General features: G+C 35.7%; 1 protein-coding gene across 1 annotated transcript; it reads right to left on the reverse strand.

Annotated features, from left to right (window-relative positions):
• Positions 1–227: 227 nt before the first annotated feature.
• PEX13 (peroxisomal biogenesis factor 13) lies at positions 228–17,703 on the reverse strand. The gene is made up of 4 exons (XM_054575407.1): positions 17,549–17,703; positions 7,603–8,294; positions 4,548–4,673; positions 228–2,529 (listed from the first exon to the last, which is right to left on the reverse strand). The coding sequence occupies exons 1-4, from the start codon at positions 17,638–17,640 to the stop codon at positions 2,231–2,233; spliced, it is 1,209 nt and encodes a 402-aa protein (XP_054431382.1). The 5' UTR covers positions 17,641–17,703; the 3' UTR covers positions 228–2,230.
• Between the last annotated feature and the right edge of the window lie 281 nt (positions 17,704–17,984).

Genomic DNA, 17,984 nt, shown 5'->3' on the forward strand with positions numbered 1-17,984 from the left:
AGAGTAACTTTTAAAAATAAAATTTAACTGCATTCAATTTGTTCTTTTTTTTCCATTAAAGCACAAGATAAAGGACAGTTATATTCAAGCAAATGTATAATTATGACACACTGACAGACTAAGTATATGTGTATAAGTCAAATGTTAAAAACATGAAAATTTACAGTCCTCTTTTTCCTTTCTAAAGTGACAAAATAAAATCAGAAAAAACTTGAAAATAAAACCTGTTTTCTTATTTTAATTTGTGATTTATTATTTTAATTGAAAATGTTTTGGTTTCAGTTAGTAATTTCTGTAAAGCAGTACCTTCTTAAGTAAGTTTTAAAAATAACAATATTGAACCCTTGGACATTATATTTCATATCATCTAAAAAAAGTATAGCAAAACTAGAATAAAGATTACAAAATTCCTCTTATTCTAGTCCCAAATTCCTTTTCTAGAATTTTAAAAGGAATTTTCAGACACAAAGAATTACCAGTCAGAAAATATGTATTGCAATTTAGCATACTTAACGGAAAAATAAACAGCCTAAGGAAAGAAATTATTCTTGTTATTCATTCTGTGCTATACTCTTCTCCCTATATATCTTTAATACCAGTTACAAATTCTATTGTAAAGACTTACCTTTTCTAACTTAAATAGAACTGACTCAACATTTCACCTATACACTTCACTTAGCATTCAACTTAGATGTCTCAACACCAAGTTTAAAAATTTGTTTCAAGAACAAATTTCTATAGGTTACTCTGTAACAAAACAAAGCAGAACCTCTAACTATAGAACAAAAATGGAAAATAATATACAAGAAACTTCATCGCAACCTGGGTATTAGAAAACAGACTTAAAATACATAAATTTTGCTATTTTTCACTTTTTTCCTGTACAGGGTCAACCTTTGTATTTTAAATAATATATTACTTATTATACTGTTATTTCAAAAGAGAGGTTTCCAAGAAGCCTTCAGTAAAGTTCTATGCTGAGTACATAGTTTAGCCTGACTTGTTCTAGAATTATTTATTTGGTCAACATAAATCTATAAAAAGATAAAAATATTAAATCAAAATCGTTATAAAAAATTGCAAGTTTTCAGGATGTCTGTGAATACATTCTTCTACACCTGTATTCCAGACAGTATTATTTCATAGTATGGTTACAGCAAGTATACAAATTTTCCAATTCTGTTTGGAAATATTCAGTGTACTGAAATTTAAATGCATTTAAAGTTTTTATTAAACAAAAAACAAGTCACATAGCATTATCATATGCTAAATGGCAATTCAGGTAAGTAGTAAAAACTAAACCAAAAAAATGTGTATTTTCAATGAACAGCCTGAATATGAACTTCTAAAAGTAATTATACACATCAGAAGCAGAGACTCTATGGAAAGACTTTAATCATTACTGCTAGAATTGATTACATCATTAAGCACAAACTCAAAGGACTTGAGTCCTGGTTGGAGAAAAAGGAAGGAAATCTTTCCTATATCCTGATTCTTACAGGATGAAAACTAGTCATGTTCCAAAGGAAAAAAGTTCTTTGATCCTCAGAAGAAATGGAAATAATCTGTAAGAAAGATAAATGTCAGCCTTTTTATTAGCAGGGAAAAAACTAATAGGGCTAAATATCACTCTAGAACCATCTCCTTCACAGTGCTTCTAGCAACCTTTTCAAGATATATTTTTAAAAATACAATAAAAGATGATGGTACCAATTGATAGTGGGCAAAAACATATTATTGCCTAAAACAAACCCAAGACTGAATGTAATGCAGATCAGAAAATTTTTATTATTCAATGTAAGTTGTAAAAAAAATATTAGCCTTTGCTCCTCTTCTTATATTTTAGCACTAAATTTCTGAGGATTCCAATGCAAGTAATGCAGACTTTTAAAAAAACACTAGTAATCGCTACTGTAGCAAAGAGTATATTCTGTAGTTCATTACTCTTACTCCTTCAATGAACATAGGGTTTTAAATAAGATGAAAGTGATACCAGTTTCCATAATCTTAAAATCTAGGTGAAACAAACATCCTTGTGGTCCAGTCACTTGTAGTATGAAACCAGGTCACTAGACCAACATACTAGTGTACAACTTTAACAATTTCTAGCAGCAAAACACCTGCAATAGCAATTAATAAATGTGTTCATTAGATTGTAGAATAATTTCTTTGTAAGAAGTAATTTTTAAAAAGTACTCTACAGTTCAACTGCAGGCAAACATGAAACATATCAAAGATCTTGTTTATCTCCATTTTTCCCTGTGGAATCAGGTGAAACTGGAACCTTACTAGTTTCAACAAAAACAGATTCAAAGGCAGCTTCCTGTTCATCCAAAGAATCAGCAGCTGTGGCTCCTTTAATTAGCGTTGTGCTGGTCAAAGATTGTTGCTGCACGGAAATTTTACTGGATTCCAGTGTCTTTCTACCTCTTCTTTTACCAAGAATTTTGACATAATTAGCAGGTATAAGTCCTGTTGTTTGACCATCAAGACTAGCCAGAAGCCAACCACGCACTCTGGGTTGCTGTTCTGATGAAAGAAAAGACAGCCTTGTAATTATAACATACTTTGGAGATTCAACAGAATATTGATAGTAAAATAGTAAGTAAAACCTGTGTTACAACTATATATGATAAACTATATAAACAAATAGTATATATAGATATATTCAATATCAAATAATGACATGCTTAATAGTTCTAGGGTCCCTTCTTACAATTTATACATTTTATACTTAGTAAATATTTTTTCAACCTTGAAGAACATAAAGTTTGTATCAGTTGGTCCATTCATAGAGTAAGGAGATTCAGCATCCCAAAAGCTGAAAACTAACATCAATATTTTCCAGATTTTAAATTGGAATTTGAGAAATGAATCTCTCAGTCCTTCTGAATAGGATAAGTCAGGGATAAGTACAGAAAATATATACCTTCACATAAGCCAGGTTTCTTTACATACTTTTAGCCAAAATATAAAATTTATCCTATGTGATTGTGATGAACAGTCCTGGAGACAGTGAATGTTAACTTTAATTCAAGATGGGCAAAAATGAAGACTTATCTCAGTCATAGGACAAAATGTTAAAAGGCAATAACCTAAACTTAAAGTAGGAAATATTATTTAATATATTCAATTTTGTATTTTGGTATTCTCCCACCTATTTTATCCATGTCTTTTAAACGCTGTTGAACTGTTAAGAGTTTAGTTCAACATTATAGTTTAGGTACAATGACATTTTAATGTTTAATGTGCTATAAAAATATAAAACAAATTAACCATATCTGTGACTGATTTTGTTCTAAATGTGCAAACATACTTTACTTGAGCAATGGAAGAAAGCAAAGAAGCAAAGCCAAAGTGTTAAGAGACAATACTAGGAAAAAAATAACCTAAGATACAACATTTTCCTAAATTATTATAACATAATTGAAAGAAACCTTCTTTATTCTTTATTTAGATTAATTAAAATTAATTATCTATATTGGTACTATCTCTAACAATAAATCTTATAAAGAAATCATTCTTTTGAGATCCAAAATACTAAGGTACGATTTTCACTAGAAGGAAAACCTGGAAGCCGAGATTTTGTGTATGAGGGGATGTGGCAGAGATTTAGCAAATCTGACCCAACATTTTTCATTATTTACACATTAAACTAATGATTTGAACATTGATGGCATTTTTTTTCTTTATGTAAAGTGACTAAAAACAATTAAAGGCTAAAGCTCCTACTAATAGATCACACAGAAAACAAAGTGTTTAAAAGTACAGGTTCCAAAGTCAAATAAACCTAGGTTCAAAGTCCAGCTCCATTACATCTTAGTTTTGTGATACTGGACAATTTATTCAGAATTCTAAGTCTTAAGTTTTCTCATGTGTAATGCAGGGACAAAATAATAACAGTTCACACTTCATAGCATTATTATTATTGCTAGTATCTTTGCCAACAATGTGACTTTTTGTAGCAAACACACAAAAGATCTTTTTTTTTTGGAAATCAACAAATATTCATCAATACTGGGGATAACTGAAGAAAAAGGCCACTTTGCCCAGAGCAATTAAAAACTGTTAGCGATCTGGTCCAAATACTTCATGGCTGTAATTCCTAATTATTCAAGTTGAAGTTTCTGAAGTAAACATTATTCAAGTAAAAAAGAGAGCAATAACAGCACCAGCAATCAAAGAAGGAAATGGATATTTAAATGACACTAGATAATTTCATTGGTTTGTTAGATTTGTTATATTTAGTGTTTACTTCATGTTTTTGTGCAGGAATTAACAGAGTTTGGAATTCAAGTGTTTTGGGTTTAGAAGAGATTAAATAAACAAACTCCTTATCTCAGTGAAATATTATTGGGACAATTTTGTTGGGGTATTTCTTCTTCACCACCCCCATCTGAAAGTTCTAAATAGACATGAAAAGAGAAACCCTAGTAAATACTTTGAGTTGACTAACAATAACCAATACCCCTTGTTGCAGTTTTTAATACTATACTTACAAATACTAAAAATTCACAGATAATTTCAATTTATTAATATTTTGTTACCTTTGAGAGCTAAGTTTAGCATATCACCAGCACGGAAAGAAATCTCTTCTTCAGATACAGCAGCAAAATCATATTCTGCTCTAGCAACTACATGGTCATCCTCACCACTTGCCCAGTTGTTGTTGTCTATAAACCAAATTAAGAATTAAGATTATGTTTGTAAAATTTACCAAAAAAAAAAAAAAAATCCAAAAAAAAAGAAGATACTTTACTGGCTATGGTTTCCAAACTGCATAAATTTATTTGCCAAGAAGTCTCCGCCTAAAGTAAATTCTGTAACTAACATGATGTGAAATCAACAGCATGTTCACTAGGGTATCTATTATGAACATTTCCCTTTTCTTCAAGCTCAAAATTCTAGCTCCCTTCCTGTAAGCCAAGTTTGGCAAATTTTTTTCTATAAAGGGTCAGATAGTAAATATTTTAGGCTCTGCTGGTCATGAGGCAAACTGAAGATACTATAGTTACTTATAGTGTGAGAAATAACTTTTTCTCTAAATTTTTTGACAAAACTCAAAATGTAATAAAAATTGAGGTTTTAAAAAATAATACAGGTCCACTACTGAGAAGAATGGAATTTTGGGGGTAGGACACTACTGTGGGGTTCAAAGGCAGTGTTTCCTATCATATCAAGTGCAAATATTCATCTATTAATGCTCATTCATAGAGATTTGAGGTACTTCATCTTTGAAATTTTTTTTTCACACAGACAGGTACTAGCAAATTCTGATAACGATCCAATGAACTTGTGATTTTAACTGAGCATATTCATTCATAAGAACAGGAATAGGCTAGAATTCTGTTAAATTCATTTGAATTAACTTTTATTATCTCATTACATGAGAAATTAATCACTTCCAAATGAACATTAAGTAGAAACTTCTCAATTGCATGGTTCAATGGACTTTGAAATAATAGAAATTTCCTTTGCACTTGTAGGGATGTCCCAAACCCAGTACTCTTCCTCCTTCATTTCCTGCTACTCAGACTTTGTTCCTTTCCCACGGGCCTCCTTGCTGTTCACACGACATGCCAGGCACACTACCACTTAAGTACTTTGCACTTTTGCTGTTCCCAGACTGGTGGAACATTGTAACCTCACTTCCTAACCCTGGTTGTGCAACACTCTTCCCTGCTTATTTATTTATTTATTTTCCAATGGCACTTACCACCTTCTGACTTCTACTGGTGACCCTTGAACAATGCAGCGGTTAGGAGTGCCGAACACCCCCAACCCCTGCCTGTGCAGTCTGAAGTCCATGTGTATCTTGTGACTCTAGAGTCAGCCCTTTGTATCATCCTTAGCTAGAAATGCAAAAATACTGTTTTCGACCCATGGCTGGTTGAATCCGCGGATTCAAAACCTACATATATGAAGGGCTGTCTGTATTCATTGAAAAAAACCCCCCAGCATATAATGGACCCCAAAGTTCAAATCTGTGCTGTTCAAAGGTCAACTGTATATATTTTCTTGGCTTATTGCCGTCTTCCCTGGATAGTCAGAAGGGCAGGCATTTTTTTTTTTAATGTTTTATTCACTACTATATCCCACACTCCTAGAACATAGTAGTCCTCAAAAAATATTTATTGAATTGATGAAACATTTGTCTAATAACCAAAATTTAAGGGTCTAGGGCATTTTGATTTCTCCTTTCCCTTTGTGTGCCACATCTAGCCAGTCAGTAACTAAATCTGTTGAATCCTGCCTTCAACACACCCTAATTCAAGCCTTCATTACTTCTCATCCAGTCAATTGCAAAAGCATCATAACTCATATCCCCAAATTAATAAACACTTATTAAGTACCTTCTAGTGCCAAGCAGGTTGTTGGCTTATGGGAATATAAAAGTAAACATAACTCAAAATTCTTTATGAATCTTTCCAACCAATTTCAACTTGTTTTAACCCGTACTGATCTATCTTAAACACTTGAGACAGACTGACCTCTTTAGAATAATGTTTATATGCCCTGGCCACGTAGCTCAGTTGGTTAGAGCATCAACCCAATATGCCAAGGTTGCAGGTTTGGTCCCCAGTCAGACCACATACAAGAATCAACCAATGAGTGCATAAACAGGTGGAACAATAAATCTATGTTTTTCTTTCCCCTCTCTTCCTCTAAAAATCAATTTTTAAAAAAGAACACTGTATACACACACACATCATTAATCTGCTTAAACACACGCGCGCGCACACACACACACAAATCCTTTCCTTACTAAATGAAGATTAAATTCTTCCATTATTAGCCTTCAACCTCATTTCTCAGCCTTATTTATTATCCGTTTATTCTACACTGTAGGACAGCTGCTGAACAAATTAATTTCCTGCCTATGTACTTTTGTTCAGGCTGATACCTGTCCTTCAAAAATTTAACTTAAATGCCACTTCTTATATACCAATAGCCAAAAAAAAGCTTTATTTTTCTAAATTGAGATAGTACTCTGTACCAGTTGATGGAGTAGGAACTTAACACACAGGCTTGGTTTTGTTTTTGGTTCTACCTTATTAAAGATGTGACCTTGGGCAAGTGACTTCTCCAAACATTAGTTCTGTCACTTGTAAAATGAAGATTATTTCTATCTCTAGGGTGATTTTAAGAATTAAATGACATAAAATACTACAAAGTACCTAACAGTGTCTTGCATATAAAAAAGGCTCAGTAAACCTTCTCTTTCTATAACTATCATATTCCTTATCATTCTTCCTGCATCATTATAATTACCTGTATATGTGTCTTACCCACCTCCCTGCCAGTAAGTTTTAGAAAAACAGGGGGATTACATCCTATGTAGCTTTATATACTCTGTAGCATCAAGTTCAGTACCTTGTAAACAGTAGTTAGGTAATGTGTACTATTACATTGAATGAACAATGAATAAATCAAGAAGCCTGTTTCTGCTACATATTTCTCTTCCAGTTTTGAATTTCTTAACTAAAAATATAACTGGATCAAAATTAAATATAAATAAACATAAAGTATGCTAATTTAACAAATCTGTTCTTAATATGTGAGATTGTTACGTGGTTTTTGAATCCATTCTCTTACTCTTACCTGTTATTTCATCGCTGTTGGTAGAGAGCAGTTTCCAGATGAGGTAAGGACCACCAAGGATAACAGCAAAGAACAAGAATATTGGCCAAGATTTTGCTGAGTTAGCTGCTCTGTCCTCGGCACCAAGGCAAGCCACAGTTCCTTCACTTTCTGCCCATAGGTCCTCATTCTCAGAGCCTCTTCTTAAACCTAGCATCCTCTGTAACCGTCTGTAAAGATACCTTATAGTCCTAACTAATGCAAAAGCTGAAAAAACCTTTGTGAAGTGTATTTTTAATCGGGAAAAATGATTTGCTACATCCAATACAGCCCTAAAACTGTTATACACAGCTGAAAAGGTAGCATCCATCATCATACTGACAGAGGCAAATGCGTGCACAATACTTTCAATGGACTGAAATGCACCTCTGCTGCTTTCTTCAGCTTGCTGAACGAATCTACTGGGCGGAAGATCATCTACACGGAGGCGGTTATAGCCTAGCCCATTATATCCGTAACTATAAGGGCTATAGCTTCCGTAAAACGAATTTCCATAGGCACCATATCCTGAAGAAAAGGAGCTGTAAGCAGGTCTGAAAGTGTTCACACTACTTCCCGTCTGCTGTGACGGCCTTGGAAGGACAGGCGGGGGCACTCTGGTCAGCGCAGGTTGTCCAGGTCTTGTCAATAAAGTAGGACCCAAATCAGCAGATCTGAACCAAAAAAGATTCAAAACAGTAACTTAAAACACAATAGATTTAATTCAAAGTTAACTATTAAATACTTCCTATACCTAGTGTAATGAGATTCTACTGAAAATATGTTAAGAGTAAGAAATAATTTGTAATACCCAGTTGGTTAGAAGCTCAGTGTTAAGAGAAAAATGCGTAAGATAAAACAGCTCAACGAACTCTATTTTCTAGTTTAATTATGCTGGCATTGTTAGTACTATCTTTAGTCTACAGTGTCTTTTTAAGATACCTGTCCATTTTCTCAGAGTTCATTGCTAGATATTTGTCCATCCTTGTACCTAACTGACACTATCATAATTATTATAGCTTTATGATAGATCTTAGTATCCAGTAAAACAAGTTCTCCCACAATGTTCTTCATCTTCAAGAGTGCTTTGGCTGTTTGACCCTTTGAATTTCCATATACACTTTAGAATCAGAGCTTAACATTCTATAACCCTTTCTCCCCACCAAAACTATATTAAGATTCTGTTTGGGATTACATTGAATTTGCAGATTAATTTGAGGTAATTGACATCTTTATAATATTGAGAGTTTCAACCCACAAATACAATATGTGTTCCATTTATTTAGGTCTTTTACAAGATTTTTCTCAAAAATGGTTTTTAAAAATAACTATATTAACTCTAAGTAATGTTTTGTAGTTTATTATATGGAGCTTTTTATTTTTTTTTTTATTTTTTGGTAGATGTTGTGTTTCTAAAATTTCACTTTGTTACTGTTATGTAGAAATAACTGATTAAAAAAATATGGTCCTTGTATCCATTAACCTTGTTTTGGATTCTTCTCTTGGATTTTCTAGAATCTTAAGAATTTACAGTCCTATTGTATGTGAATATTGATAAGATTTATTTCTTCTTCAATTCTTAGTCTTGCATACTAGGACACGCAGTATAATCTTCAATAGTAATGATGGCAGGCACCCTCGTCTCATTCCTGATCTCAAAGGAAAGTTGTCAACAGCTCGCTGTTATGAGTTATGTTTGTTGTAAATTTAGTACTTGCTTTTGTATTTCTATCTGCTAACAGTTTTTACCACAAATAAACACTGAACTTTATCAAATAATTTCTCAGCATGTATCAAGATGATTATGATTTTTCTTCTTTATTCTCTTAATATGATAAATCACATTAATTCTCAAATGTTAAAGCCAACCTACATTCCTGAAGTAAAACCAAAGATCCACGATATAGTCCTGATTTGGTTTGTTGGTGTTTTGTTAAAGATATTTTTGCATCTATTTTCCTAAGTGATAATGTCCTAATTTGCTTTTATTGTCTTTGTCACATTTCGGTATCAAGGTTAAACTGGCTCCTTATAAAGAACTGAGGAGTAGCTGTGGCCAGGTGGCTCAGGTGGTTGAAGCATCACATGCCTAGGTTGTGAGTTCGATCCCCAGTTGGGGCACATATAGGAGGCAACCGACTGAGTTTTCTCTCACATGGATGTTTCTCTCTCTCCCTTCTTCTCTCTCTAAAATCAATAAAAGCATATCTTCAGATGAGGATTTAAAAAAATGAAAATTCATTCAAGGAAGAAGTAATTTTATATAACAGCTTAACAAAGATTCTAAATATGTTTAAGATGGTCAAAGAGATAATGAAACAATAACAGCTTTGAAATAAAAAATTAAAATGAAAAACAAGTTAATATGAAAAAAAATCAGTACAAATCTTAGACATAATGTCCACAACCACAGGAGTTATCTTGCAACTATGAGGCAAGAAAAAAAACAAAAAACAAAAAATAAAAAACAAAAAACTAAGGAACAGAGTGGAAATACAGAACTTGGGGAATTCTACTTCAAGTAATGGCATTTTTGGTAATCAGACTAACTCCTGCACTGAAAACAACCAGAAAAGATAGAAAAATACATAAAATTATCATTTAAAGCAGAGGTGAGACTAAAGCACTGAGGAACTATGGAGCCAAGATCCATGAAAAAGAGAAAACCCAGAGAGTCCATTTTGAGATATCTCTCAAGGGACAAGCGCCAATTCTGGAAGAAATGGCTGATAGGATGAGAAGCTTAGCAGTGGTTTCAACAGACTCCTTGAGCTAAAGAGACAAAATTAGAGTTCAGAACTCTCAAAGAAGAGGGCCAACATAAATTCCCACACTTTAGACTAGGACCTTAAAGGGACGTATGCTAGTAGTAAGGGTAAGAATAATCTGACACTATCATAATTATTATAGTTTATAGTTATTATAGGATTACAGGCAATAGACTAGTCCTGGTAGGAGTTGAAACCACAATTTCAAATAAGCTCAATTCTTGATTGGATTCAAATGATCCTAGATTGCAAGTGGCCCAAGGTGCCTGTCAAAAGTAACTCATTGGAGGAAGATGCCACCCTAGGCCTCAAATTTTTTTAAATTGATTATATACAATGTTCAGCTTTCATTAAAAAATAATTATGCCTATATGATGACAAAATTACATGTTTAAGAAAAGAGCGACATTAGACAATACAAAGAGATCCACAGGGGATACTGATAATGGAGTTATTAGTCAGACTTTTAACAACTATGGTCAATATATTCAAAGAAAATAGACAAGACAGAGATTTTTCAGCAGAGAATAAAAACTATAAAGCAAAACCAAAGGGAAATTCTAAAACTAAAAAAACCCCCACAAAAACCTTAAACCATGAACTCAATGACTGTTTAATTTCAGATTAGACATCCTTGAAAAATATCAGTGAACCAGAAGAGAGTTTAGAAGTAAACACCCAGAATGAAGCATGAGCAACAAAAGTATACATACAAAAAAAGGTGTGGAAGGTAGGGCACATAGTGAAATACAGAACATATACATAATTGGAGTTAAATGAGTGAAAAAATGGTGGCCAGAAGCAATACTTAAAAGAGATAATGGATAAGACTTTTCTAAAATTAATGAAACACATCAAGTCAGATTCAAGTATCTCTATAAATCCCACCCAAAACAACACAAAGAAAACCACAGTGATGTCCAGCAAAGCATAACTTCTATAAAACCAAAAACGAAGAGAAATCTTGAAAGCAGCAAGAGGAAAAAGAGATTCTTTTGGAAGGAGTAAAAAATAACACAGAGATGGCCAAAACTGTAGAAAGCTGACAGGAAAAAAAAGGGGTAAGTCAGAAAAAATGTAGACCCCTTGATGACAATTTTGAGTTGACAGATTTCTATACTTGTTAGCTACACAAGAAATGCCAAAGCACAGGAAGTTAGATATTGTTACTTATAGCAAAAACTATCCCTGATACAATATTTAATAGGAGTTCCAGAAGGAAAGATGGAAGGAAAAGTACTCAAGCAATATTTAAAGATGTAACTGGTAAGAATTTTCCTGAATTAAAGAGAGATATGTATTCTCAGACTGAACACTATGGGCTCTGAGCAGGAGGGGGGAGAGAGAGAGAGAGATTCTCTCTCTCTGCATATTCACACCCTGTGTGTGTGTCTCTGCATATTCACACCCTGTCTCTCTCTCTCTCTCTCTCTCTCTCTCTGCATATTCACACCCTGACAGAGCATAACCAAGCTGCAGAGGACCACAGTATCAAGTGAACTCTTAATGGCTCCTAAGGAAAAGATAGTCTACCTACAAAGGCATAAAAATTAGACTAAATAGAAATTTTTCTATTTTCTATTGTAAGTTATACAACTTTGATACAAAACCAAAAAAATATGACAGTACAAAAATTAATTATAGGCCAAGTTCACCTAGGAACATATATGTAAAGATCTTAAAATATCAGAACAGAATCCAGCACTGTGTTTTACAAAATAATCACAATTAAGCAGAGTTCATCCAGAAATGCAAAGATGCAAAAGTAGAAAGTTAACTGATACAATGAACCACATTTTCATATTAAAAATACATATGATGATCTCAATAGATGCATAAGTTACTTATAAAATTTAATATTTCTTTATAATAAAATTCTGAGAAAGGCAGAGAGGTAGAAGTTCAATAGGAAATCTATCAAAAACAAAAATCAAACATTATACTTAGCTGTGAGACTTGAGAAGCATTCCAATGAAGGTGAGAATGGTGGCACAGGTAAACATGGCTCACCTCCTCATACAACCATCAAAAGTACAACTAAAATATAGGACAATCATCACTCAGGTTGAATGGAAATCTGACAAGCACGGAATTAAAGAAACCACATCCATCAAGACTGGTAGAAGGGGCACAGACATGGAACTCACTGGTTCCACAACCACATGTGGTGGATAAAAATTTGGGAGGGATATCTCAGGAGTGAGGAGTCCCAGCCCCACACCAGGCCCCCCAGCCCAGGGTTCCAGTACCAGGAAGAGAAGCCCCCATAACTTCTGGCTTAAAAAACCCAGTGGGGATTGAGTTGGTGAAAGAAACTTCTGGAGTCCCAAGCAGTTCCTCTTAAAAAACCCACACATGGACTTACTCAGACTCACTCCTCCTGAGCTCCAGTATCTGGGAAGCAACTTGAAAGGCACCAGTAGCATAAAGGGAGGAACTGAAATGCCTGACATCAAGGCAAGAGCTGGGGGACAGCCTTCTCCCAGGCAGAAAGGGGGCCCATTGTGCCTTTTCTGGGCCCTCCCCATACAGAACTACAGTGCCAGCAGGCTGGTGCTATATCAGAGACTCCAGCAGCTTGGCTGATACTGTTGCCATGCCCTGGAGATCCCCAGAGACTCTGGCCCACCCAAGCTGCTTTTCCATATGAATAGCTGGTCTTCGCTCAGGCTTCACAACTTCCTAAATCCTCTCCAACAAGCAACAGCAAGCCTCAGTGAGCCTCCAACATCCCATACCTCTTGCTAAGGGGCCCCAGGCCCAGCAATAGCAGCAGCCAGCCTAGATTCACAGTTTAGCTTTGTCTGGGAATGTCCAAGCCTACCACAAGTAGCAGCCATATTAGCAGCCATCTCAGATTGCTTTCTTTCCTTTTTCTTTTCTTTTTTTACAAATATTTTTTAAAATTTATTTTTAGAGAGAAGAGGAGGGAGAAAGAGGGAGAGAAACATCACTGAATTATTGACTCTTGTGCGCCCCCTACCGGGGACCTGGCCCACAACCTAGGCATGCGCCCTGACTGGGAATCGAACCCGCGACCCTCTGATTCGCAGGCCAGCACTCAATCTATGAGCCACACCAGCCAGAGCTCAAATTGCTTTCTTTATAGCTCAGGAAGGGTGGCCCTGGGCAAAACACAGGTTGGGGCTTACCTTGGCCTGCACCTCCTGGAAAATCCCAGAGCCTGTGCACCCAGTGGACAGCTACAGGCCACATCTGCCCCTGCACAGCTGATCCTCTGTGGAGGGCAGAGGTTGGTGGTCAGTGGTCAAAGCCAGTGCTTGCAGCTGACTGGCCTGGGTAAATCCCTCCCACTGACCTGCCAAGAGTAATCAAGGCTCAACTACAAGAGAAGGGTATACTCAGTCCACATAAAGGATGTACCTTGAGTATCCAGCTTGGGCACTAGGGGAGGCTGTGCCTACAGGGCACCTATGCATTAGGCAATCCTACCAAGACGGAGTCATAGCACCTCTACCTAATACAAAGAAACAAACACAGGGAGGCTGTCAAAACAAGGAGACAAAACATGGCCCAAATGAAAGAACAGATCAAAACTCCAGAAAAAGAACTAAACAAAATGGAGATAAGTAATCTATCAGATGCAGAGCTCGAAATGCTGGCTATAAGGATGCTCAGCGAACTTGGTGAGGACCTCAAAAGACCTCACTGGACCTCATAAAAAAGATCCAGTCAGAAATGAAGGATACACTAAGTAAAATAAAGGATGTTGGCCGTCTATGTTGGCTTATTTGTAATTAAGATTGTCAAAATGGAACATAAGAGAATTATAACCAAATCATCAGAACAAATTAAGTCAGAATTATGCTGGATATAATATCTTTATCTTACAAAAGATGAGAAAGGACTTCATGGAGACAATAGCAAAACATTATTTAAGACAAATAAGGTCAAACTGTACTTTGTACAATATTCACACATGGTAATACTTACTTGATCATTAAATACAAGTTCTGATAAAATATAAAGTTCCCCAAAAAACTCAATAAGTCTTTCAATAAAGGCTAAATGTAACATAGGCAATTTTGAAGAACAGCAATGTGTGAAGGCTCTTGACATACCAAATATCAAAGTTTATTATAAAGACAGTATGGTGCTAGTATAAGAGTAGGCAGACCAACAGAATACATCAGAAAGTCCCCCAAACAGAACCACACATTCAGGAAAACTTGATATGATATAGACGGCATTATAAACTGATATGGAATATATGAATAAATGGTATGGGACAATTAGTTATCCACATGGAAAGAAATTAGATTGCCTATTCCACAATGAATTTGTACAAAATAGTCAGTTTCAGGTGGATTAAAGATGTAAGTGTGAAAAGCAGAACATTTCAAAGAAAATACAAAGAAAATTTTTCCTGACTTGACGGCAAAGAATTTCTTAACTAAGACACAGAAAGCACAAGCCATATGAAAATTTTGTCTATGTTAAAATTAAAAGTATCTGTGCAACAAAAATAACCATGAATATAAAAAAGATAAGCTGTAAGTGAAAAGATTTTTTCATTTTTTTATTTTTAAATCTTGTTTATTTTATTACAGTTGTCTCAATTTTTCCTCCTTTGCCCTCCTCTACCCATCCTACCCCGCTTCCATCTCCCACAGTCAATTCCCACTCTGTTGTCCATGTCCATGGGCTATTAATACATGTTCTTTGTTTAGTCCCTTCTCCTTATTTATAAATGGAAAGATATTAAAAACAAAGAAAATAGGATTTGTATGGATAATAAAGTACTCCTTCGAATTGATAAGCAAAAATAAAACCAATAGAAAAGTGGGCAAAAAAAAAAAATCAACAGAAAAAATTCAGATGGCTAATAAACACTCAAAAAGATAATCTTATTACTAATCAGAGAAGTGTACATTAAAGATGAAATATCATTTCATTTCACAACCATTAGATTGGGAAATACAATACTAAAAAAATATTGTGAGGAACCAAAATTTTGCCATCCCCAAATAAGCCTTTTGGGATGTTGATTTTAAGCTGGTTATTAAGGAACAAAAGACTCAGAAAGAAACTTTGATCTTCCCCCTAATTGCCTAAAAGGAATTTTGATAGAGGACAGAATCTGCTCCAGGAAGGGAGATATCATCATTGATAACTACAGTTTAATATAAACTAGTGTGCGATAGACATCTGCTTTTCCATCTCCATTGTTTTCCTGCCCTTCAAAGTCCCCAACAAACCACACCCACTATTCCCTCTTCCCCCTAGTCCAAAACGGCATATAAACCTTAAATGCCCAGTGTGTCTTTGGGTCTCATATTCTCATGGCATCCCTACATGCACACCTGTAATAACTTATACATTTTCTCCTGTTAATTTGTCTCTGTTAATCAGATTAGTAGCCCAGCCAGAATAATTTAAAAAAGGTGCGAGGAAAAGTTATTTTTTACGCCCCCACAGTATCAAGTGCTGGAAAAGAACACAGAAAAACCAAAAACCTTGCTGGTGAATAGTAAAAATTGATATACAACCATTCTGGGGAACAACTTGGCAATAGTCAGTATTTGAAGATAAGCATACCCTTCCACCAAGCAATTCTGCTACTAGAAACACATTAGGAAACTCTGAAGAAATATGGACAAGGAGAAAGGAGCAAGAATGTTCATTGTAGCAGTTTTTAACATATAACAACTAATACTCTAATAGTTGCAACAGAACAGTTTGTTTTTTATATAATAGACTATTCTACAGCAATTAAAATGAACTACAGCTATATATATAAACAAAATGAACCTCAATATTTAGTGGAAACATTTTGCAAAATGATAGTTTGCATATATATGAACATATTTTGTTCATATATATGAATATATATGAACATATATATGAATATATATTCATATATATATATATAAACACTAAACACCAGATAGGAACAGTAGTTACTGCAGGAAAGAAAAATGGGAGAGTTTATTCGTTCTCTAATTTTAACGTTTAAAAAATCTGAGGCAAATCTTGCAAAATATTATTTCTTAAAGGTGGTAGTAAATGCATACACAAGTATTTATTATCTTATTCTCCACCAGTCTCTACATGTTTAAAATAATTCACAATGAAGAAGGAGTGGGAAACGGTTAATTTTACATAAACATAACTGTAACAGATGCAAGAATAAACCTCTCTCTACCAAAGAACAGTTCAAATTTTTAAGACGTCAAATCACCATAAAAAAGGTAGTAGAAAGTGTCACCTCAGCTTTACAACATAATTAAAGCTTATTACTTGTTAAATATCTATCATTATTAAATTAAGGAGCTGTTGTGTTCAAGCATCTGAGCGTTTAAATAAAAGATTACAAGATTTCAGAGCAGAGAAATATATCTCAGTATGCTGGGAGTTTTTATGTACTAGGTTATGTGACATTCTAGTCTCATCATCTGAGTTAAGATGCCCAGATACACTCAACACAAAATACACAAGGCTATGAAATTCTTTTAATCTATGTTAACTTTTTTTTGAGTTGTAGCTCCATTTGATGCTGATTAAAACAAAAACAAAAACGCAGGCCTTAGAAAAACCACACTATCTTATACACAAAGGCCATCCACAAGCCTTAGATTGAGAACTCCCGCTTTAAAGTTGCTTCTCCAAATCTTTGCTCGCTGCATAGTTTTGGAAAACAATGCAAAGCGTATTTAGGCTTCGTTAGGTTCCAGCTGCGTAAAAGTGACCTTCCGTGCTTTCACCAACTCCTCAAGGAGCTGTTCCAAGCTTCAGAGAGACTTTGTCCCCCATCGAGCCGGGGCTGGGCAAACGTCACTCTCATCAGCTACAGATCAAAAGTCTATCGCTTTAAAGCGGGTCAAGCGGTACTGTCAAGGTGTCACGCAAACAGAACGGGGCAGAAGCTGCCCCCTTTATTTCAAGATCCGGGACTCTGAGAGGCACCCAGGAGCTACCTGGAGAACGTCGTTACCAAGAGCCAACGGGTCAGAAACTGTGGTCAAACGACGAAACTCCCCTGCACGCCCCTCTCCAAGGCCGCACCTCAACCCCTGTCCCGGTTGGGGTCTGGTTGAGGGGGGAGGGGAACCTCGCCCCCAACAACGTCCTCAACCGCCTCCTGCCAAAGTCCCTGATCCGGCCCACACAAATCACGGCTTAAAGTATTCCATACTCACTGAAAAGCGGGTCCGGGTCCGGGTCCCGGCCCGGCCCCCGGAATTCGGCGGGTCTCCCAAGGTTTCGGGGGAGGCGGCGGCTGGGACGCCATCTCCTCCACCTCCGCTCCGCTCCGCTGCGGCAGAGCGCTGGGACTCTCCAGACCCGGGCGCGCAGGCAGCACGCGCACCAGGCACAAAGGGCAGAACACCGAGCCCTCCACGCCCCGTCCCCCCCGCCCCCGCCCTCAGCCCTGCGTCAGGACGAGGCTCGTGGTACTTTGCCAGCTGGGACCAGAGCATAGGAGGATGCCTCTAATCCATGGGAGAGAAATGCCTTTTATTTTTATTTTTATTTTTTTTTTGTCGTGGGAAGAATTTCTTGTCTAAACCTCCTGGTTAAGGTAAGGTCTCATCGATATTTCTGGTAGCAGCTACAATGTCTTACGTGTCGGTG

The sequence above is a fragment of the Pteronotus mesoamericanus genome, unplaced genomic scaffold (assembly GCF_021234165.1).
Source record: "Pteronotus mesoamericanus isolate MK-2021 breed Mesoamerican mustached bat unplaced genomic scaffold, CSHL_Meso_final contig_291, whole genome shotgun sequence".
NCBI classification, from domain to species: domain Eukaryota; kingdom Metazoa; phylum Chordata; class Mammalia; order Chiroptera; family Mormoopidae; genus Pteronotus; species Pteronotus mesoamericanus.

Coding starts and splice junctions, on each gene's coding strand:
- PEX13 (XM_054575407.1), bottom strand. CDS start 17,640: ATGGCGTCCCAGCCGCCGCCTCCCCCGAAACCTTGGGAGACCCGCCGA. Junction 4,674..7,602: donor CAACAGCGATGAAATAACAG/GTAAGAGTAAGA, acceptor TTTGGTTTATAG/ACAACAACAACTGGGCAAGT. Junction 2,530..4,547: donor GCTAAACTTAGCTCTCAAAG/GTAACAAAATAT, acceptor TTCTTTCATCAG/AACAGCAACCCAGAGTGCGT.